The 24,986-nt window shown below is 40.2% G+C and overlaps 1 protein-coding gene across 1 annotated transcript in view; it reads left to right on the forward strand.

Moving 5' to 3' along the window:
* Positions 1-24,986, forward strand: part of BNC2 (basonuclin zinc finger protein 2) — a 314,330-nt gene that overhangs the window by 169,329 nt on the left and 120,015 nt on the right. Inside the window, exon 4 of the mRNA XM_063129236.1 lies at positions 21,584-21,819. Within this exon, the coding sequence (XP_062985306.1) occupies positions 21,584-21,819 (236 nt within the window). The remainder of the gene's footprint in view (positions 1-21,583; positions 21,820-24,986) is intronic.

A 24,986-nucleotide genomic window follows, 5' to 3' on the forward strand; every position in this document is an offset into this window, starting at 1 on the left:
CTCCTTCCTAGTAGATATGCTTCCTACTATAAATTGGTAACAATGGAATAAGGGTAGCGCTGGATTTTCAGTCTTGTCTACTTTTGTATGTGCCTCTTCTCTTGCCTGTTTGCCCCACCCATCCTGCTGTTTTGTAAGGATTGTTGACAACTAAACCATCCTCTTGGGCATTAGTTGTTTATTTATAATAAAACATTTTAATAAAATTATAATAAAATGTTCTTAGGGTGGCTCACATAATACTTAATTTTAGTTATTTGTTACATTTCTATACAGCTGGTTGACAAAACAAAACGTAAAACTATAGGGCAGTAGCAGAACAGTACATTAGCAGAACAGTATGCTAGCGCCAGAGGAATTAGCAGTACCTGAATCAAGCAGGAACAAACTCACTCAACTGCAAAATGGAGCAGGTCAGCATTGCTGGCAAAAGGGAGCTCCACTGACCTGTCCTGTTCTGGAAATGAGTGTTTCTGCTCATTCCCATGCTTACTTGAGGAACCACTAGTTCCTGTTGTGCTAGTGATTCATTCCGCTAGTGCAAGAGAACTAGTGAAGGTACAGCAGCATTATAGAATACTCCCCATACAATACAGTAATATAATACAACATAATATTAAAAAACCTTAAATTTGAAACAGAATAAAAGCAAAGTACAATCCAGCAACAGATCTACAAATGCACAAATACATTTTTTTTAAAACTGAAGAACTAAAAAGGCTAGAAAATTAAAAAGGTCTGAAAATATCACAGTGTAGACATCTCTCTCTTTCTCTCTGACCCTGTTCAGACAGCATGCTAAGCAACAGTGAGCTAAACATTATGGCTTAGCGTGTTGTGTGAGCCATGATTTAGCATGTCATGTGAATCATTCCTTACCATGGTGGCTACATAACCACAGTTTAAGCACACTTACTAACCATTTGCTGCAAAAGGGTTAGCAGCCTAACCATGGCTTAGCATGTTGTCTGAACAGCGCCCCCCTCTCATTGATAACAGTTTGCCCCTTAGCTGTGTGGGGTGCTTTCTCCAAGTTTTCCCCCCTCCTTTTTTTATCACGACAAAGCTGTGATAGATACTAGCTATGGATAAAGAAATCCTAATTTCTCTACTTCATTCCATCCCATTATACCTCTCCTCTGAAATGGACACTGTCTCTTTCCCAAGCTGTGTACTGATCCTTTGTTCCCTTTTACATGTAGGGTCCAGTTTCTGGAATGATTAAATGAAACGGATTATTTATGTCAGATCATAGTTCACGACATTGCTATTTCCAGCTGAAAACTACTTCCTTCACTGAGTACTAATGCAAGTATTGCTCAATGAGTACTTGGTTCATTAAATACTAATGCAAGTTATCTTTGTTCAATAGAAATAATGCTACAGTGCACAATTGGGAATCCAGACAGGTGTACAAGGATGATTAAAGATGTGTGTACATGCATGTCCACTATGCACATATAAGCAGCAAACACGGTCACTGTAAAGTGTGGAGCTACTTTAAGTCTCTGCACCTCCTGATTCTTGTACAAATTAGATTTTTGGATGCTTTTCTGTGGGAGTGAAGAGGCGCCAGAAGAAGGCATGCCCCTTTGAGAATTTTGCCCTTGCTTAATTTCAGATTCAACTGTTCAGTAGTGTGAGATTCTAACCAATTAAAAGGGATATGGTATTCCCGTTTTTAACCCACTTCAAGCATTTGTAAGAGATTTGAGAGGCTCCAGTTTTCATGCCTATTAAATATTATCTTTATTCATAATCAGTCTATTATTAAAGTTTCTTTTAATTCTGAAGCTTGGATGGTTCTTCACAGATTTATGTACGTGTATGTGGAAACCGAACACTCTCGTAAATCTTAGATTTGCTTCCCTGTTAAGAGTGGGAAGCCAGTTAATTTAGTATTTTTATTTACAAATGTGTTAAGGCTTTGATGTATAAACAACTGTGTCATAAATGTTTTTACTCCCTTACTATTGAGTCTGCCTTTAGATCAAAAACCAACAGGCACTCTCACCAATTTAAATGTATGTTTTCACTGGCTGTGTTCACTTTGACAACCAGTTAATAAAATGTGTGTTTGAGTCGATATGGACTTTCAAAGTTGAGTTAGGGTACTTCCACGCAAGGCTTTTATTGTGATATCACCATGCCTCATTCATGAAGTGCGTGTGTTTGTGTGTCAGTGTCACTACTTTTTCCTACTTTTTCCTTACCACAGAAAATCTGTTAAGGAGGGAAGGATGGATTATTTGCACAATGTGCTGCAGAATTTTAGGACAAGTATATTGACTGTCCGTCTGTTGACGACAAGTTATAAAAATTGAATAAAGCGATTTGAAGATCTCTGGATTTTAGACAACGGCAACACCCAGTTTGCCTCTAAGAACACCTTATGCTCCTTCACATGAAGTGCTATGACTTTATCATTTTATTGCATTTTATTACAACATAAAGTTTTATATCTTGCTAATGATCCTACAGGAGGCTTAATTGTTTATATGAACATCTTAATTAAGCAAAGTTCACTAGGTTAAACAGAATAAGAAATGAAAGTCTTATAAGTGAAATGAAATCTATCACTATATTGAAGTGTTACACCTTTAAATTAAAAGAGAAGTATTTGATGACGAGAATAAAAATGCTGTATTTCATTGAGATGTTAGGCTGGGTAACTGCCTCTGAGTTTCAATATTGTGCATCTGAAACTGCTGGAGAGGAGAAAATAGCACTTTCTTTTCCTATTGGGAATTATTATTATTATTTTACTAAGAAATGTACCCCAGATTATTTGAGCAGACCCCCTAAGGTTTCTTAATTATCCTATTCTCATTTGGATTTTAGAAATAGGAAATGTATTCTGGATTGTACCCTTAACAATGCTAAAGATTTCTCTAATTACAGTCTAATTGACTGCAGTCAAATTTGCTGGAGTATATTTAATCTGGAGCTGAAGTGTGATACGGTCACAGTAGATGAACTTTATGACAATCGTGCACATGTGTCCTGTTTAGTTGCAGGGCACAAAGGAAGGGTGATTAAAAAGGATAATCATGACCTGAATATAGTCATATCTTATGGACTTTATAACAGCATGGCTGGTGTCAGTTATGAGGGGGTGCTTGTAAAACTACCTTAATTAACTTATATTCCTCTAATTACAATGCTTGAAATCACTATTGATTTATCCAGCAGTTCGCATATCAGTCTGCAAGTATGCTACATGCTCAGCCAGCACAAACAAAGGCAATCAACATTACCTCTATAAGGGTAATTCAGGAGTGCAAAGTTTACTTTTGTGTTACTTGTGCATGCTTTTCAATAAAGGTGAACGTCTCCACAAATAAACAATCAGATTATGGGAGGCTGAGATTGTAAAGCTCCCTTCTGCTTAATTTAGGAGAGAGGAAAAATTATTTCTGATGGACTGACGCCTTATACAAAGGATAGTTCTACTCTGGTTTGGTTTATACTATCAACAAATCACTGAAAAGTATGAGAAGAGCTATGTATATTTTGTGATTTTAAACATATCAAAAGTAACGTCATCAGCTTATGTTTGCCCCCACTGTGAGCAGGCTGGGATCTCTATGAGTTTGTTTGAGTCCTTCACAAACCCCTTCTTCAAATTCCTTTGGGGAAGTGGTCTGGGAGAATTGTACTTTGATTAAGTGAGTGAGAAGCAATCTTCTACCTAAAATTGTAATTATTTAGGAAAACTGAATCTGGAGAAAGGAAGGAGTGTAAAGATAATTAATTAGTTGGGGGGCAGGATTGTACTGCACATACTTTATGACATGCATGGGAAATATTGGGATGAAGAAAATTGATATTGCATTATTGCCCATAGCCAAAGCTCTGTGGGTGGTTCTCAAAAACCCAAACCGTAAAATTCAATAACATAGTGAAGCATCATATAAAAACCTTACATTTAAAACAGAGTAAAACCAATATAAAAACCACAGTAAAAGCCAACTATAGTGCAAACATCTAAAAAAGCACTAAGTGAATTTTCTAAAACTGAAGGACTAAACCCTGGGGAAATAAAAGGTCTTTACCCAGTGCCAAAAAGACCACAACATATGTGCCAGACAAGCCTCTCTGGGCAAAACATTCCACAACTGAAAAGTCCCTCTCTTTAGTAGCCATCTGCCTCACCTCATTCAGCAGGAGCACTCAGAGAATGGGTCCAGGCAGGTATGTATATATATATATATATATAATATATATATAGAAGGAGGCAATTCTCCAATGCTTTGTAGTTTTGAATAGTGCAGAAATTCAGGTTTTGCATAGTATTTGTATGACAACGATCGGGCTGTATTTGGTCCTCTATGTCGTATATTTATTCCTTTTTAGAGATACTTTTTAAATATGGTAAACAGTATATAAATCTATTTAAAAATAAATGTATATCCTTCAATACCGTCTTCTCAGTCTGTATCATTAAAACTGACCATGCAGTCTTATACATGTCTACTCAGATATAAGCCCCACTGAGTTAAGTGGGACTGATTCGGTAAGTGTGTATGGGATTGCAGCCTCACAGTGCTATGGAATTCAGTGGGATTTACTCCCAACTACGTATGTATAAGATGGCAACCATACAGTTGTATCCAATATTACCGTATTTCTTCAATTCTAAGACACATTTTTCCCCCATATAAATATTTCTAAAAATGGGGTGCGTCTTAGAATCGTGGATGTGTCTTAGGTTTTTTTTTTCCCTGTTGATACTGAAATTAGTGTGCGTCTTACAATCGAAGAAATACGGTAGTCCCATTCATTAGTACTAAACTTGGACACATTGTCATGACTCTTAAGCTGTCACAGAACATGTATTCTTGTGTGAAGTTGGAAAAAAAAGGAACTTCCTCTTCTCACTTTAATGATTCCAGATACTCATATATTTTAAAGGAAATGTGGCAGGCTGTGGAGGGAGACTATTTTTTTTTTAATAATCGGAGTTTTTGTTTTGTTTTAAGAACTGTATATTTTCAAGCTCTCCCACCCTTTTTTCTTTTTAATCCTTAATAGGTATACAACATAGTCAAAACTGTTTCTATTGCTTATTTTGCAATCAGAAGGCTAGGACAAAGCTTCCCCCACCCCATTCAGTACTCATGTTTTCCACAATCAATTAAAAAAGAAAGAAAAGGGGGGCATAAAAGAAAACACCTGTTTAGCTTGGAGGAATTGGCGAAGGAGGCTGTTTTCCCGACAGGCCAGAGCGACCATCGCAGGGCCCCTTAAAAAAAAAAAATCAAGATTTTCCTTTTTGGTTATTTCATGCGAGCATTGGCAGAAACTCTGACAAGCAGTTCTTCATATTTTATTATGTTCTTGTCTGGCAGAATCTCTGTCAGGCAAAAACCTTGTCAGCGGAAAACCTGTCGTAGGATCAGAGGAGACAAAAACAGGTGTCACACAGGCAGTCAAAACTGAAAAGAAAAAAAGATTAGGCTAAAGAGAAAGAGGCAGACAATTACATTAATGCCATTGCTTTTATCTTATAGATGTGTGTTATTATCTCGGGGTGCTGAGTGCGCAATTGCCTCAAAGAAAAGTAGACAGGAGACAAGGGGAAACTTGATAGTTATTAACTGAAGAGGCAGTGTGTCAAAGCTGGATAAGGTTCAAAGTTTTGCAGAGGGATGAAAAAAATTGCAGACAGCAAGCATCATATGTGAACAAACTGTGGTTCTGCTTTCGGCTACATAAACTCAGTAGCCGTCTAAATTTTTTGTCTTGGAATCAGATCATAGAGATAGAAATTAATGAAGATTCTGTTGACGGTTTTTTAAAATATCCTTTTTGTTTTATGTTAATTTGGTGGAATCATGAGCAGAGCTCCCCTTTTTTGCACAATTGAAACAAGTGGCTGGAGCATGACAAACAGTCATTTGTCAGTTTTGCCATGTTCGAAACACATCCTTAAGGCACCTTTAATTTTAAAAAGCTTCTAAAATGCATTACCTAAGTGTGACCATCTGTATGTGCAAAAGGCAAATTAGAGGATAATGTATGAACTACTCTTTTAGAAGCTAAATTAATCTGGAAAGGGTTAACTAGACTTGTTTTTAAAAATGCTGCAGAGTCAAGACAAAAGAAGTTTGTTCTTAAAATTCTGTGCTCACTCTTCCAATCTGTACATTTTTAATAAGTAGAAGTCCACTGTACCCCAACCTAACACAAATCTTAAATTGGTGGAAAGAAAAGAAGGGAAATTGGAAATGCTCAAAAGGATGTCGTTTCATATCTGCTGCTCTGGCTCTTTTCTGACATCCATCTAAAACATTTGAACTCCAGTTCTGTACTGTGTGACCTGAAGGGTGGATGGAAATAATGCCTTGCTTCTGAGAGTGTTTATACTCTTCTCTAGATAACAGTACATTAAGCCATTACTTGGTAACATCTCTTCCTGGTAAAGGATGGAGAATGGCCATTTTGAAGAACACAAAATAGCATCAAATTGCAAGTAGCTTAAAATTGTTTTTCTAAGGATGATGGGCATTGATATTCATCTTCTGGCAGGAGTGGGCAACTTGTATCTTTCTAGGTGTTTTGGTCTACAACTCACAACTGGCTAGCCTGGCTAGGGCTGAATGGAGTTTATAGGCCAAAACATAGGGAGTACCCTAAGTTGCCGACCCCTGCCTAGAATTTGCCAAGATTATAGATTTCTACTTGCACTACTGGCACACTTTTGACATGAAAGAAATATAAATATGTCCCCTTTCCAAATATAAACACATTACCCAGAGGCATAGCTTCACATTTCAGTAAAGGAGAACAAAGAAATTTGGGATGGGGTCAAGATAATCAGCAAAACCTTAAAAGCCTGATTTTGGTTATGTTCAGGATGAAACCACACTCACACCTGTTATATTTTAAATGCATTTTTGAGGTTATATATTTATCCCATTACAACGACTATAGTACTGTTTTCAATGCAGATTAAGCAGTTTTCCTCAGACTGGTGTTATGAGTCAACATCATTGGCCGTGTTAAGGTACACACCATAACAGGGTTCACTGCTGCCCCCAGAGTCCCCTGGTCCTGCTTCTTGTTGTTTTGACTGTTAACCTCCCTTCTTCAAAGCTTTAGTAGGGCTGGACCAGGCCATGACAATAGTCTCCATCAGCCTTGGCTTCTCCTTCTGTGCAGTGGTGTGGATTTTGCCCAGTGGGAAAGAGCAAGTGGATGGGCAGTTGTGGTAGTGTGTTTGTCACTTCGACATTTGCCTCTATTACAGGCTAGAACACAGTCATAATTAAACACATGTTCAATTGAGGTAGAGCTCTTGTGGCACTCTGAACTCCCCCAATGCACACTGCTATGGAACTAGTTTTGGGTCAACAAGAGGTCTTCCATAGCTGCATCTAAGCTTAATAGGCTAAGAAATAGATGAAATAAGAATTCTAGCTTTGCCCTTTCTGGCACTTGATAAATTGAACAAACCACTTGCCATTATTTTAATGCAAAGAGTGTATTTAATTTCCTTTGAATTGTACAGGGTCTCAAAACCCTAATAAAATATAAATCGAAAAGCAACTCTTTCCCCCTTCCCTCCTTCACTGAAAAAGAATTGCAATGTTAAAAATAGGTGTTCTATATTATAACTTAGTAGTCCAAAGCTGCCAAGTTAGCTTTGGCATTGCATACCATATGCATGTTGTCGGCTAATCTGTTAGTTGAATTTGACTCCAAAGGTCTCCATTATGGTATGAATCATTCTATGCCCAGTTTCTTTACAATCTATTGCAGTTTGCTCATTATTTTTATCAATATTACTTGGCAGAGACACATGTAGGTTACTTTTTCAAAGGGACATTAAAATCCTGTTCCCATCTCTGTGTTCATGCTTTACACAAAAGTTCAACGAACTGTTCTTTATATTCTGACTCCATATTTTGATAGTTAATTATAAAGTTAGATTTCAAGAAGTACTTATCACCTTTAAGGCTTCTTCCATTAACTGCCTTCAACACCAGGTCCCCACAACCCTCTGCCTTGTGGTAGAAGAAAACAAAATGTGTGGTTCTTTTTCTTCATTCAAGAGACTGTTTTGCTACTTGGAGATCATTATTGCACAAGGACCTTGACTGCTCCCTGTGAGGCCTGCCAAAATCTTGGAGTTCTCTGCCCACTTTTTCCCATCACCATCAGATGGGCGGGGGAAACTGATCACTGTTTCCTCATTGCTAACAGCTGAGAGGAAACGGCAAACTGGCTCAATATCAGTGGTTGGATTCACACTTCACTGTAATCCATGGTGGGTGGCAAGCTAAGCTATGTACGTGGTTATGCAAACAACTTACTGTCCTCCTATCAATTGACCAGGCAAACAAGCTACACAGAGTAGTTTGCTTCACACACACATCTGCTCCTTCTCCTCCTTTAGTCTTCCCATCCAGCCAGGCAAGTATCCCAGCTTCCTTTGCGGCGCAGAGTGGTGGCAGCATTTCTGGCCATTCTTGCCAAGCAGTTCTGTAGATGATCTCCATAAGTCAATAACTTGTGACAGACAACACACTAACCCACCATAGGTAAAATAACCCCTACTGCAGACAGTGAGTTCCCAGGGTAGCTTATGTCAGGAAAATAACCCATCATGGGTGGGGGGAACACCCTACAGACAACACACTAACCCATTATCTGTTGGGTTGTGTGAACTCAGTCACTGTGTGTGAGGGCGGAGGATTTAACCTTGCTACTTGCTAACAGCAGTGAGGAAAGCATTTGGCTCAGGATTACTGTGGGGTGAAGAAGTTTTAAAGTCCCCTATCCCAGTGATCCCAACCTCTGATATCAGTGGGCAGAGACAGGAGGTTTAAATCTTCCCAAACATGGATGCTGAGATATTGGGGAAAGTGTGTGTATGCATGTGTGTGGGGGCCCCAACCCCACCAGCGGCCCCAAGGGCCAAAAGGCTGCTCATCCCTGGCCTAAAGATTTGAAATGTTACAGGTACCCAGAACTACTTAGGCAGTTATTCTTTGCAAAACTTTGACAGGTTTTGTAAGGCTCAGCACTTTAGAAGAGCAATTTTGGAATAATCCTTAAGTTCAAACACAAGGTTTTTGATTTTGTTTTAATTATACACAACTATTCAGCTTCATCTAGGTCAAAATCTCACAAAGTTTCCTCTTGGGTATCTGGCTATCATGACTATGAGGCCATGTGATACAGCAATCTACTTTTGTAGACAATGAAAAATAGTGTATTCCTCTCACCCTTATTACCATGATGACTACAGAATCAAGTGTTATTTTTAAAGAAAGTAGAGAGATGGGGATTGATAGTTATCAACATCCATTCACTAAAAATAAAGGACTATGCAGATGTGTCCATGGCTATTTATATACTGGGCTAAAAACTGAAATATTGTTCTAAGAAAGTGTGGGCTCTTTGCTGATAGGACAGATCCTGCAAAAGTAAAGAATACGGTTGTAAATGTGTTTACTTAATGCTAGCATGTTTAATGCTAAGTCCTCAGTGTTAAGGAAACTTAAGTAAATCCCACAGAAATATATGGGACTTCCTTGCAAGAAAATGTTTCATAGAGTGTGTGGTGATTTTCTGACAAAACATGCAGAAGTCAATATATAGGTGATAATGGAAAGTAACTGTATTGTAATCGAAAAGAAAGAAGGATACAGATTAGATAGTAATGCAAAATTACTGTAAAGGAGAGCATTTATAAGAATGCAGTGTTTCATTCAGGAAAATCCAGAGGTCAGATGAAATAAGCACACCTTTGAAAACAGTGCTCTTATAGTGACTTCATCCACTCAAGACAATGGTTTCATGTCCTGTGCAAAACATACAGAGCGGTCTCTTGGGTATATCAGGATGAAGCATTAAAATAGGCTCAGAAATATTTCCAAAGGAAAATATGACACCACTTTTGGCATCTTCCCAGAAAAAAACGTCTGAAATGAACTACACTGAGTATGCGTGCCACATACACCCTGAGTTTTCAAACTGAAAAATTAAGAATATGGTACAGTATTTTCATATGCTCCTGGATATTGTGCAGTCATTTTCCTTATCCCCAAACCCACCCCATGAATAAATAAAGAACAATTTGGAGATTAAAAAATATATTAGATGGCTTTGTTCTACAAGTTTAAAGTTCAGGTAACTTGTTCCATTTATTTATGATTCACAAAATATTCAGTTGCTGGTTATTTTACCCATTTTTTAATGTTGGCGCAAATATATTAAGTTTGTGTGCCAGGTCAGCCTGTATTGTAATTAGTGATGTTGCTGACTTTCCTGTAATCCCTCAATCCAAAATGTGAACATTGTTGCCTCAAATGTGTGCCTTCAATATGAGATGAATATTAACATCCTGAATTGATGTCTGGTTCAGTTTTCCCTCTCACTCACCCACTTACTTACTTACTTGGCTGCTGTTGTGGTAGTAACTGCAGGATGGAAGGAAGGTGTCTCCCTATGTGTATTTTTCACCACCACCTCAACGCCTGGAACACTGCTTCAGTGTCCCATGAACAACAGCACATAAAGTTTTTTTCCAGGATGGACATGAGCATCAGGTTCCTTGAGAAAACTACATTTACCAGATTTCAGGAATGCTCCTATAGCAGCATTTGGAGTGTTAAAGAAAGATACACTCCCTCCCTCCCTGCAGATATTTCAGAAGTTATTAGGAGAAAAAGTTGTAGGGGTTTGAAATGAAGGGAAAAAAGAGCTTGATGGCTCAGAAGTTGGACCCAGAATGCAAAGGGGGAAATCTAGCAACTGAATAAGCGGCTCTGGGATGTTCCTTGCCTGTTGATTCATTTACACCTAGCTGACGATACAGGGTAGTGCTGTTAATATTAAAGAGTGCCCAGGGACTGCTTGCCCTTGATGATCTTTCTGGGATGTGAGGACACCTCAGGATTGGGCTATTTCCCCCAACAGTTCAATTCAAAGGCATTGTGGTGTGGTTAGTCAGCTAGATGGTGGCTGTATGTTCTGTAGCTCTGTGGAAGTTCCAGAGCCTCAACACAGTTCATGTCAGCTTTCCAGGCTGTGCTTTCAAGAGCAAAAACGGATTCCTGAGCCAAGGCATCAGGGTAATGCCAGTCAATTCTTCAGCATGCAATTCATGTGCCAGCATGTTTGAAGGTCCTCCCCATCTCTGTAACACTCTCTTCAAAATTTCATTACTGACAAGCACCAAGCAGCGGGCATGTAAAGAGATTCCATTTACTGATGGAATCCAATGGATTTCTGAATGCTCTTGGGGATTTTCCAGTGGAGAGAGCTGGTGATCCAGCCGAGGCCCTAGCCTCACTGTGGAACATTGAGATGCAGAGTGCCATCGACTTGATTGCACCTGAGTGCCCTCTCCAGTCCTGTAGAGCCCGCTCTGCTCCTTGGTATACTAAGGAGTTGCGGTCAATGAAACAGGCTGGATGTCGGCTAGAGTGCAAATGGCGCAAGACTCGAAGCGAAGATGACCAAGCATGCTGTAGAGCGCATAATCGTGCCTATTGCGTGGCAGTGCGGGCAGCAAAGAAGGCTTATTTTGCTGCCTCCATTGCGTCCTCGAGTAGCCATCCAACGGAGCTCTTCTGGGTGGTCCGGGGGCTGCTAACATCCTCCCCAGCAAATGGGGCCCTGGCCCCGTCGAGGACTCGCTGTGACCTTTTTGCATCACACTTTGAGGACAAGATCGCTTCTCTCTGCAGCGAGCTTGACGTTGTTGTTAGTGCAGCTCCAGTTGAGGTGTCCTATGCCACCATCTGCCCGATTTTGTGGGATCAGTTCCAGTTATTGCTGCCTGATGATGTGGACAAGGTGCTTGCAGCAGTGCGACTGACCACTAGCCCTCTCGATCCCTGTCCCTCCTGGCTTATAAAAGCAAGCCAAGGGGGTCTGACTGGGTGGGTCCAGGGAGTGATAAATGCTTCCCTCTGGGAAGGGGTGGTCCCTGCTGTCCTTAAGGAGCCAGTAGTGCAACCACTCCTGAAGAAGCCCACCCTGGACCCGATGGTATTAGGTAACTACCGCCCAGTTGCAAACACCCCTTTTTTAGGGAAGGTACTTGAGAGGGTTGTGGCAGAGTAACTGCAGGCACTCTTGGAGGATACTGATTATCTAGACCCATCCAGTCTGGGTTCCGATCTGGTTATGGGACTGAATCAGCCTTGGTCGCCCTGATGGATGACCTTTATTGAGAGAGGGACGGGGGAATGCAACCCTGTTAATCTCTCATTGGCTTTTGATACCATCGACCATGGTATCCTCCTGGATCGACTCCATGGGATGGGCATCATAGGCACTGTATTACAGTGGTTCTGGTCCTACCTATGGGGTTGTTTTCAGAGAGTAGCATTGGGTGACCAGTCCTCGGCCCCTTGGCAATTGAGCTATGGAGTGCCGCAGGGCACCATCTTGTCCCCAATGTTATTTAACATCTATATGAAGCCGTTGGGAGCGGTCATTAGGGGATTTGGAGCTAAATGCCATCAATACGCTGATGAAACGCAGCTCTATCTCCCTGTGACAACTGAATCAGTTGAGGCTGTGCAGGTCCTGGACCAGTGCCTAGACTCAGTAATGGGCTGGATGAGGGCCAATAAACTGAGACTGAATCCTAGCAAGACGGAAGCCCTGTGGGTGAGTGGTTCCTGAGTCCGGGAGACAGGCTCACTGCCTGTTCTGGATGGGGTTGCACTGCCTCTGAAAGAACAGGTTTGTAGTTTGGGGGTACTCTTAGACCCATTTCTGTTGTTGGAGGCTCAAGTAGCCGCCACGGCTCGGAGTGCCTTTTACCATCTTCGGTTGGTTCGCCAACTACGGCCTCTCCTGGACAGGGATAGCTTGGCCACGGTGGTACAGGCATTGGTAACCTCAAGATTGGATTACTGCAACACGCTCTATGTGGGGCTGCCCTTGAAGCTGCTCTGGAAGCTGGAGCTAGTGCAGAATGCTGCAGCTCGGCTGTTGTCTGGAGCTGCCCCTTTCCAGCATGTAACTCCTCTGCTGAGGGAACTGCACTGGCTGCCTATTCACTACTGGGCCAGGTTTAAGGTTCTTGTACTTGTGTACAAAGCCCTAAACAACTTGGGACCAGGATACTTGAGAGAGAGCCTTCTCCCTTACCAACCTGCCCAGTCACTGAGGTCATCTGAGGGCCTGCTCCTGGTGGTTCCACCTAGATCCATCCTCCGATTGGAATCCACCAGGGGAAGAGCCTTCAGCGTGGTGGAGCCCCTCCTGTGGAATTCCCTGCCTCTGGAGGTCAGACAGGCGCCAACCTTGTACTCCTTTCGGCGCCTCCTGAAAACATCTTTATTCCAAGAAGCCTTTCCTTAATATGCAGCCTTGAATCTCTGTTTTTGCTTCTTTTAAATTTTGATTTAACTGTTTTATTCTGTTTTTATTTTAATTTTATCTTGTACACCGCTCCGAAATTTTTTCAATTGGGAGCGGTATATAAATATTCTAAATAAATAAATAAATAAATAAATAAAATAAAGAGCAGAGAGCTGCCTATGGTAAAAAGATCTAATTACTATGTAACACTATATCTTTTACATCGTATGGTTGGGGTCAGGGGGAAGCAGCAGGTACATTAGAATAATACTTTTTGTCAGTTCGTGTCACCATAATCCAGGTAGTTTCTAATGTACATTCAACTCAAGATGTCTATATATTGTCTAGTTACTTTAGATGGTAGCTAGAATAGAAGAGCAGGGGGAGACAAAAACAATAATCAGTCTGGGAAAGGAAAGGTGGCAAGTCCCTCCACACTATTAGTAGACTAAATCTTAAAGTCTCTTAGTCAATATAACACTACTAAGCTCAGAGGGAATAGACAAGCTTGTGTGAATATAGTTGGTTGTCACTGTAGCAGCTCAAAAATGGGGGCACAACTCCGAAAGTTTGGGGGATATACTCTGGTTCCCTCCTGTCCATGATGCTTATTACTAAGGGATTTAGTGATGAAGCCACTGGCAGTGATTGACTGAGCTGCAGAATGGGCTGTCTATATGTGGGGAAAGCCCTGGGGTGGCTGTATTGCTTATAAGACTCAGAAGCCACTGCGGAGCCATCCCAGGGCTTTCCCTGAAGCTCCTAAATAAAAAAGTTGGGGACTTAACGCCGACTTTTTTGTCCGGACCCTGGCGAGGACAGCACATCCCTGTCTGTCGCTGTGCTCCAGAGTTATGGCAGAGACGTGGCCAGGTGAATGGCAACCCCTGATTGGTTGCCGTCCGCCTGGGCAGGGGGAAGCGGGCATGGGGGGCCGGTGAGCTGAATGGCTGCTGGAATGCCCCTGCACTGCCTCTGGAGTGGGGAGAAGAGTCTCCCTTTTGGAAACTTCCAGAGAGGGACAGGCAGCAGAGGCGTGCTGAGGAAAGGGGGTGCCAGAGTGGAGGCACTGGGTTGGCGCTGGTGGTGAGCTGTGTCAGTGTGGGCAGTTGGTGCTCGCTTGCTTCCTCCCTGTGTGCAAAGAGAATGAGAGGCCCATTTGGAAGAAGGAGCCAGATGGCCAGGGAGGAAGGTGGCGGTGGCTCCCCCCATGATGATCAATATAAACCCCGCACTCACTCCTGCAAGTGGGGATGACATGGCGCAACCCCACAGGAGCAAAACCGTGGGGTTTTGAGGGCTTGTGGCGCGAATGTGCCTTCGTCAAGACAGACCCCTAGTATCACATGGGCCAGGACAGGCGGGCAGATCCCTGGCTGCTTTGTGTTCAGGGGAACACAATGGAAAGGCCTAGAGAAATAAGAGTAGAAATAGTCTGAAAGGACAAGGCCCTCCTGGGCACTGTTCCAAGAAAGAGAGAGGACAAGTGGCTGGGAGTAAGGAGAGGTCCAGAGGGAAGAGGAGAAAACCAGAGGAAAGAAGATTGATTTATTTATTTATTTATTTATTTATTTATTTATTTATTTATTTATTTATTTATTACATTTTTATACCACCCAATAGCCGAAGATGAGAAGGGAAGGAAACCCAGAGAGAGGCATAATGCATGTGACTGGGTGCTGAGAAGTGAGAAAAGCTGGACTTCATGTTATAGCAAAAGAAACAGACAAATATTAAATACAATGTGATATTGTGGATAATGGATGCTTGCACACCTTTAGGGCTGTTGAAGTATTGCTTTTTTGCAATTAGCTGGAAGCAGAATTAAAACACAATTCCATATAGCATTGCACATAGTGCTATATTAACTAGCAATGTCTTTTCTCACGGCCAAGATCTTTCTATGATGTTTACTCACAAGTAAATTCCATTTAGCAAAGGTCATTGGCAACTTCAGATAAAAGGTTATTGCTTACAGGTTCAGCTTGTTTTATTGCTTCCTATTGATCCTGGCTGGAAGATTAGTGAGTAATTTCTAGTGCAGGTTTGGCCCAGCAATTTTCAGTACTTTTGGGAAGTAGAGTAAAAAATCCTCCCTCAAAAATTGGATTGATCTTCATGGGTGGGTGGGTGTGATACTGAAGAACTTTCAGGTGGGGTAAGTTACCTTTAAAGACGAGACAACTATGGTTACTTTCTGCCTTTTTCTTGACAAGAAAAAACCTTTGCCACTACTTGAAACCATCACCTTGGCTGCTCTTCAATTTCCTTTTGGAATTTGGGACAAAATGTTCCATAGGAATGATGCTACGAAGGGATGGGCATTTCGCTCCACAAGAAGGCCTCTGGAGACCGTGCAGCACAGTTCCCATTGGGCCTTTTCATTCAAGATTCAAAGGAAATCCTGCCACACTGCTCATTCCTTTTCTTTATTTAATAGTAAAATAATGCTATTTTTGTTATTAAAACAATCAAACAATGAGCGTAAATCACTAATTAAACACACACACTAATTAAAAGGTTGTCACACTGAGGAGGGCCAGGATCTCTTCTCGATCCTCCCAGAGTGCAGGACACGGAATAACGGGCTCAAGTTAAAGGAAGCCAGATTCCAGCTGAACATCAGGAAAAACTTCCTGACTGTTAGAGCAGTATGACAATGGAACCAGTTACCTAGGGAGGTTGTGGGCTCTCCCACACTAGAGGCATTCAAGAGGCAGCTGGACAACCATCTGTCAGGATTCCTGCATTGAGCAGGGGGTTGGACTCAATGGCCTTGTAGGTCCCTTCCAAGTCATCTATTCTATGATTCTATGAACAATTTGGAAGCAACGTTACCTGCATGCTCTGTAAAAAGTTTGTGAATGGAGGGTAACAGTTCCTGGAGAACAGGACGCATACACTCTCAAATCTTTTATCTAGGCAGCTTACAGGGTGAGATATCTTTAGCTTCTGAGGAAGTTAGCACGTGCTAGGTAAAAATGGATGAAGCTGTTTCTACAATTTTTGAATTATTGGAGCACAAATTCATTCTGTCCCATTTCTGCATCAGTTTGCACAATGTATTTGGTAAAATGTCCTCAATTCATATACATTTTATATTAAGTTCTCTGAGAAACATTGTTATATGCATTTCTGCAAATGTATGCATTTTTATTTGCATTTTCTCAATGTATGTGTCAGCAGGAATGTCTACTGAAAACTCATACCGGAACAGAATTGTGTAGAAAAACACATACATTGGTAGAAATGTGTACAAAAAATGCATACATTTTTGTATGCATTTTTCCTAAGGTATGCATTTTTGTGCATTTTTTTCAATAGGAGAATTTGGGGAAGAACTCTTTTCGTCGCCAGCTGAAGACCTTTTTATTCTCTCAGTATTTTAACACTCAATTTTAACTTAAATTTAAATTTTACTGTTCTAACTCTGTATTTTAACCTTACATCAATTTTGCTGCGTGGTTTTATCCTGGTTGTGCTTTTTATACTGTATTTTGTATTTGTGTTTTTAACCTGATGGTTGTTTTATTATGGTTTTAATTTTTGTGAACTGCCCAGAGAGCTTCGGCTATTGGGCGGTATAAAAATGTAGTAAATAAATAAATAAGAAGGATAACTTCATCCCAGATCATGTATTAGTTTGGGAAATGCAAATTTTCTTTAAACACCCTTAGCTCATGTATATATGCATGTGTATGTAAGTTTAGATGATCCTGTAGCAGCCCTGAGCTCTTACAGAAAACCATTCTCAAGAGGCTGGAGAAGTGAGAAGGGAACCTTGTTGCACTGAGCCACAGGTGAGCAGGAAGACCTCTCGCCGCCTTGCAGGCTTTCCCTCAACTCAGTGCTGCTGCAGAGTCAACACCACCACCTCAGTAGCTCAACACCAGTAATAGATGACCCCACCCCAAATCAGGTCCTGGATTTTTAAATCGGGTTTTAAACCAACTCCTGGAATTTTCTTATTGTTGATTGTTTGAAATTGTGTAGATGTGTGTGTGTCTGTTTATATAATTTTATGTAAATACTTTCTTATATTGTGTATAATGGTTTCTAATCTTTATAAGCTATCCAGAGAGCTGTAAGGAAGGAAATATCATTTTCCAGCCTCCAGAGCAACTGCGGGGGGGGGGGGAGGGAGAGAGAGGACTCTTCCAGTTGGAAGAGTGACAGAATAAAGCCCCTGTCCCTCACTTTCTTGCTTCTTTACCCAAGTACTGTTGTATTTAAAAAATAATAATAGGGAATAGGGAATTCATGTCCCATCTGCTGCTGCATGTTCTGCCCTTTGCTCCACAGACTGCTACTTGCTGATGCTGGTTGCTTAAGCATACTTTCCAGGGCAGGACAGGACCTTCCAGATGTTGCACTCATGTCCTGCTTGTGGTTTTCCCATAGGCAGCTGGTTGGCCACTGTGTGAACAGAATGCTGGACTAGACGAACCCTTGGTCTGATCCAGCATGGCTCTTATTATGTTCTTAATGCAAGGCAATCTGCTGGGATTTCTAACAGGCTGGGCTAACCAGATATCAGGGAGGCTTCCCTAAATATCCAGCATTGAATATCTCTCCAGATATAAATGTGGGGCGAAATTCAACATTGCCCGATCAGACCTCTCTCCTCCCTCCCTTCCCACCCAAATCTGGGGCTGCAGGAGGAAGGGGAATCTATTCTGCCAATGGTGTCTATTACACTGGCAGACTTATACTGTTAGATTTCACACACACACACAAACACACACACACACACACCAATCATACAACAGCGGCTATTTATGATATATGTCCTTTGTGCTATCCACTATGTAGTTATAAACAGAGATCACATACTTCAAGTATAAATAGCTTTAAATGTTTGTTTTTTCAACTAAACTCAAGATCCCTAACAGATCTTCACCTTCCCTGAATCACACCTCAAGCTTATAGTTACGCAAAACAATCTCTTAATTTAAAAAGTGTGCTGGATAATGAATCCAGAATGAAGAATGAACATGAGTTCAAGGAACTTTTCCAACACCCAACATTTTCCAATACTAAATATTTCCATCACTGATTAAGGCCTTGTGCAGATGTAATGTTTTTGAGCAAAGGAATGGGATCGCTCTACCTCCTCCCTGTTCCATGGATTCCACTCTCCCTTCAATGGTTTGCCTTAAGAACATGAGCCATGCTGAATCAGACCAAAGGTCCATCTAGTTCAACATTCTTGTTCCCACAGTGGCCAACCATCTGCCCGTGGAAAACCCTCCCACTCCTGTTCCCCAGCAAATGATGTACATATGTGTACTCTCTCTGATACTAGAGTTAGCATATAGCAACCAGGACTAGTAGCCATTGATAGTCTTATCTTCCATTAATTTGTCCAATCCCCTTTTAAAGCCATTCAAACTTGTGTCCATCACAGTGGCATTCTCTACTATTTTGTGGCAGAAAATGCCGCAGTTTAACTATGCCTTAGCTGTTTGGCTTTCTGTCTTTATGTGTGAACCATGGCTAATACAAACTAGGATGTATCATGTAACCAGAGTTTGAAACTAGGATTTGAAATAGCTTTGCAAATCCTGATGACAAGAAAATTTGATAAACTTTAACTGTGCACTAAGCAATGATTAAAGGAAATTATGTACAGGAGAGGACACCACCACAGCCCCAATACCCTAAGTGTAATTAGGAAATAGGGAAAGTTATTTTTGCGTGGAACTTATGTCTTTTTTTTATCTAGTTGTTAGGATTTATAGATATATGGACTTATTGCAATGGTATAGCTATATATTGTATAGCTATTCAGTATATATTGTATACAGTTTCTATCTATGTTGAAACTATGTTGCTCTTTCTGGTCCTTAGTGATGGGTTTGCCTTCTAAATTGATATAAATAAAATAATTAATTGTGAATGCCTTTGGCAGAATACCGCCTTTCATATTTCTGCAGTGTGAGTGCTCTGTGGAGAGACAGAGGACTTCAATCCCCAAGCTTGCTAATCCCTTATCTTTTGTGAACTTTAAATTAATTTTTAAAAACCTATTTATTCAAGGTTGACTAAACTGCTAGAATAGGAAAGATCAGACAAATCAGTAGCAAGAAATGAAGTATGAGGAAACCAGAACTCTTTGACAAAGTTTCCCCGGGGGCAAGTGTGCTGAATAAAGCCAGCAGGGAAATGATAAGGGCATTTACGCTGTGGATATAAGAAAGCAATTTATCACGAGTACACGAACTCTCCAGTGACCACAAGCAAAGAAGATACCAAAGTATATGAGGAGGAAGAGGACCCCCTACAACAGTATTTTAAAAGCTGACAAATATATATAGTCATAGAACAAGTTCCTTGCATAAAATATTATGAAGCATTAATGATTCCTGTTTCTTATGGAGTAAACTTTATAATTCTGAAGGAACAGTTTTTCCATTAGAAGATGTATATGGCCTGTGATGGATTTTCTTGCAGTCCTCAGTCTCCCTCTTCCTGTTTCTACCCTGCTGTTACTGTCTTTGCAGCTTGAATGTGACAGGTGGTGGTAGATTTAAGTTCCTTCCTACAATTTGAAGGTTCCTGCATTGTAGTCACTTATATATAGCAACATGTATGAATCCCACAGGTAGCTCATTTGTGTGATAAGACAACCTACATAATTTCTGTGATTAGTGAAGCAATATCTGTGTTGTTTAAGTGACAGGAATCCTTCCCACTATGTGTATATGTTACAAAATAGGTATCTATCCATTTTTTTAAAAAAATGATAACACACAGGTTCCTTCCAGGGAGGAAATTTCATCTTTTGTAAAGTCTGGCTATTTAGATTTTGTGTTTGTATGACAAAGAGTGGAAGAGAACTCTTAACAGAAGGTTAAGTCAGTTTTGGAATTGCTGGAGCGAAAAGGAGAAACAGGAGGACATGATTGTGAGGAACTGTTGTCACATAGGTGTGTGTAGTGATGGAGGGTTTCTGGAAAATTTAGAACCAGTTCCTTATGAAATTGGGGAATCTGCATCAGAAATTTTTCAGTTTCCATTGGAAAATTTCTGATGCTCTAGAGCAGCCTTCCTCAACCTGGTGCCCTCCAGATGTTTTGGACTTCAAGTCCCATCAGCCACAGCCAACATGGTCAGTGGTGAGGAATGCTGGGAGTTGTAGTCCAAAATATCTAAAGGGTATCAGATTTGGGAAGTCTGCCCTAGAGAATGATCTAATTTAGCATGTTTCATTTACTTGTATTAAGTGAACAAAAACGCTGGAAAAAAAAAAAGTTCTCCAAGTTAATTTTTTGTCCCACCACATCATAAGTATTTGGCCTGAAATTTTTGAGGGTAAAATTAAAGCACGTCTAATTTTATTTAAATGTTATATTATGGTTTTAAAAAGTACTGGAATACTTGTACGAATGTAATGACATTAGCATTGTATAAATTTAAGGGAGGGGGGAAGGTACTGAAAATTATCACACCAATAAATGTTACCAGCCCAAAGAACTGTGCATGATATACTGATAACCACACATGCACAACTTTGATACTGCCAAGCTTGTCTAGTATTGTATTTACAATTGACACCCATTCATTATTACTTACTAATGAACTTAGGAAAACAGGGAAAAAATCTGCAGAAAAATAAAGCCCTGGAAACTGGGTGTGTGGTTGACTGAGTTCGTATGTAAGTTTAGCTCTGACACTAATTAATTTTAGTACACTTGATTGACAATTTCTCAGTGAATACTGAGAATGTTTCTACCTCTTTTAATGATAGTGGTGTTTAGCCATAAATACTGTTTTAAAACTTTTCTTTTTCCTAAAGCTTTTAAAACTTGATTTTGTTCTGACTTTATACTGCTAGTTTTACCCTACCCTGTGCCTATTTGGTGCATTCTCTTCCCCTCCTTATTGTTTTATTATGATTTTATTAGAATGTAAGCCTATGCGGCAGGGTCTTGCTATTTACTGTTTTACTCTGTACAGCACCATGTACATTGATGGTGCTATATAAATAAATAATAATAATAATAAGTCAAAGTCAATTCACACATATTAATATTTAGCAGATGTTTCATAGCCATGATGTAATGCTCCCATGTATATGCTTTATACACCTTGTCTTCAGAGTTATTATGATGTTCTGTGCTTTCTCCCACCCCAGTTGTAACCCATATTGACCCCTATGTACAGAAAGCCATATTCTACAATTTTGTGTTATACTAAATTTAATTTCTTTTTTTCACCTCTCTGTCTCCCAACCCCACCCTTTTCTCAGCTTTGGACAAGCTTAGTACACAGCATCTGTACCATCCAACGCAAGTGGAGATTGTACAATCCAATGTTGTGTTTGACATCAGCAGCTTGATGCTGTATGGTACTCAAGCCGTGCCGGTGAGGCTGAAAATATTGCTAGACCGTCTCTTCAGTGTATTAAAACAGGAGGAAGTGCTGCACATCCTACATGGTTTGGGCTGGACACTTCGGGACTATGTTCGGGGCTACATCCTTCAGGTAGGAACTAGCCTAGTTCATAAATTAACTGGTTAATGACTCCTGGCTCTGGTCTAACAAACATCGTCTTAATCTTTTCTCTTTTTTTGTAACGAAAGATGGGTTAGATGCCTATAACTGGGAGTTTGAGAAGGGGAAGTGAAAATGCAGCATAACATTGCTCTTACATATCTTCATAGAAGGGCTGGGACTTGGTACATATGGCATACGAACACTTGATAGACTCCTGCGTATCTCAGTATTGCTATGTTAAACTAGGTTTCAATTCCACAATAGTGTGAGTTTGAAATAAACATTGTTATAAATGAGGAACAAATAGGGAATTTAGAAGTCCATATTTGAAGATTTTCCACCTTTGAAGGTAGGGGGTTTCATGATCGGAATATTGGAAAAGTAATAATATAGATTTTTTTAAAAGCACAGCATGTTTGTCAGCTATAGTTTGGTTAGTGAAAACAAGCCAACATCCTAAGCTCTGGTTTTAGTGTTATATCTGAACCAGGCCAAGCAGTCTCAAAAGCATTAACATTAGATAAGGAACTTGCATATGGGGGATGTGCCAGCTTAGATACAGATAGAAACTCCCCTCCAAATGTTACAGGAACTTCTGCCGCCTGAAGACCAAAGTGACTGAAACCACTCTTAGCAGTAAAATCCTATTCCTCGTTACTCAGAAGTAAATCCATCTGCATTGAGTGGGGCTTCCACAGTAGTAAAAGTGTTAATATTGCAGCTTGAGAAACCCTGATTAAAACATTATAATGGCTGGGTTTGTAGATGTTTCTGAACTGACATTTCTGTCTACAATTCTGTATACAATATTCCTGTTCTACTACTAAGGATCACTGCATGACACATACCAGCCTCTACATTATACATTGTTGAAGGCTCTTCTCCTTGCTGTATATTGACTTTTGAAGCACAGCCCATTAGCAAATGTTGCTAGATGTGTTTGAGTTACATCCATTCTGTGATAGGTACAACCAGAAATATTGTGAGTTTGAACATGCTGTTAAATATTCTAATGGTTTTAAAAACACACATTGATGATCAGTGTATATTTAGATAGGCAATAAGAGTAAGGAAGAAGCAGTGCACTAGCATTTTGTGTTCATGCTCACATATTCAAATGCCCATACACTAGAGTCAAGATGCATTGGCTCCCTGGAGATGCAGGGAAAACAACACAAACTCTAGTTAATGCGTACACTCGCCAACATTTTTTTAAAAAAGCTCTTATCTCAAAAAGTCAAAACAGGGGTAGTGGTTATGGGTAACAGGTTAGGGACCAACTTCTCCATACTACATCTGCAGAAGAAGTGACTGCGCTTTGTTACACAAAATCTGCAGTATTTCATTTTGGATTTATACCATAGTTGCCATGACCTGTTGTGAGCTCTGGAACAATTCCATCTTACATATTCCAAGCCTGCAATCTTAAGTACAAGTCTCAATGAAATCAGTCGAATGTAACCTGCTAGCGTCATAGTGAATAACAAATGTTAGATTTACTCTAATAATCTTTTGCCTTCCCTTTCTCTCCTTATTCTTCAGATCCAATCTCTTAACTCTGGATAAGCTCAGACAATTATAGAAAACCTTATAAACATATTTGGTGGTGAGGGTGGGGCTTGCTAGAACTTTATTAATTTGCTCATAAGGATTTAAAGAGTTACAGGTGCCTAGATGTAAAATTTTAATCCACTGTAAAGATCGTCACTGATTTTCCCCCCTCTCTGAAAACATGGATATGTGCCTTCACATATGCTTTAGATTCAGACATATGCCTTGTGCTTACAGATGTACATTTCTCTCTTAAATGATGCCATGTGTGCTTATGCATTAAAGTGTAAATTCCTAGGGTCTGAATAATGTTGTTTAAAAGGTAAGTAAAAGGGCTAGTATCCTGATAAGTAGATTGGGTTCCTACTTGGAGCTTTACAATGCAGTTGTTTTCAAGAGTACAGTAGAAATCAGTTAAAACATTCAATGCCTAAAACTAGATTCTGTAACTCCTTCATGGTAAAAAAAAAAAAAGATGCTTGTTGTAATAAGTGTTGTAGAAAAAAATATCCCAATGTCTGCTTTTTTAATTATCTGTTGGAATTATTGTATACTAGCAGGAATGATTTGTAACAGAACATTTTCCAGACGGATTAGTCTGTTGCATCATATCCAACAACCCTATTGTGGAACAAGTTTTCATGGGGCAGAGTTCTAACGTATGATTAGCAGTAGTGTTAAGTGAAAATAGATTTTAGCATCTTTGAGATGCTACAAGACTCTGTTCTTACTTTTCCATAGGACTTTACAACAGCATCACAAAAGATCCTTCTCTTTGAATTCATTTTCCAGTGCTGCTGTACATGTTATGCCCCACCACCATGTGGACAGAGCTATCCCATGGGTCTTTATCATGTAGGGTCTTTCCCACCATCCAGGATAAGGTTTCACAGTCAGATGGTAAGGACCCAAGGGCTCATCTACACCAAGCAGGGTATTCCACTATGAAAGCGGTATGGAAGCAGTATATAAAAGATAGGAGCCACACCAAGCAGGATATACCAGTATGAAAGTGGGATATGGGATGTGTCAATGGGCCCCAACAGTTGCCAGTGCACTTCAATACCGCTATAAAGCAGTAGTGTGGCTCCTGCCTTTTATATACCACTTTCATAGTGGAATATCCTGCTTAGTGTAGATGAGCCCCTGGTAAGTTGAATTGGCCATGTGTTGGCAAGCTTATTAAAGTTACAGATGCACCATCGGATGCATCCACAGATGAACAGCTCCCACAATTCTGCAGTAATGTCTAAAATGCCTCTTTTATATACAGGATTGTAGATAGCTACATCATGAGCCACAGAGCTGAATGGTATAAAGCTCCATAATACATGATTAGATTAAAGGTTAATTTACTTGGCTAAAGTTTGATTACACTGTAGCCTTCAAGGCTTTAGTATGGTGATTATGCTCAACAACAATGTACAGAATATTCTCTTAGTTAAATGAAAATAATTATCAAGGCAAATTAGAAGTCTTACCACATATTGACTTGTTCAGCAGTTGCCTGTAGATGGTATTATTGGGCAAATGGAGGGATATGGTAAGTGACCTAGGCAAGTGTGCCTATTACTTGGATTCTCTAATTATATGTGTATGGAATT

The sequence above is a fragment of the Elgaria multicarinata genome, chromosome 6 (assembly GCF_023053635.1).
Source record: "Elgaria multicarinata webbii isolate HBS135686 ecotype San Diego chromosome 6, rElgMul1.1.pri, whole genome shotgun sequence".
Lineage (NCBI taxonomy): Eukaryota > Metazoa > Chordata > Lepidosauria > Squamata > Anguidae > Elgaria > Elgaria multicarinata.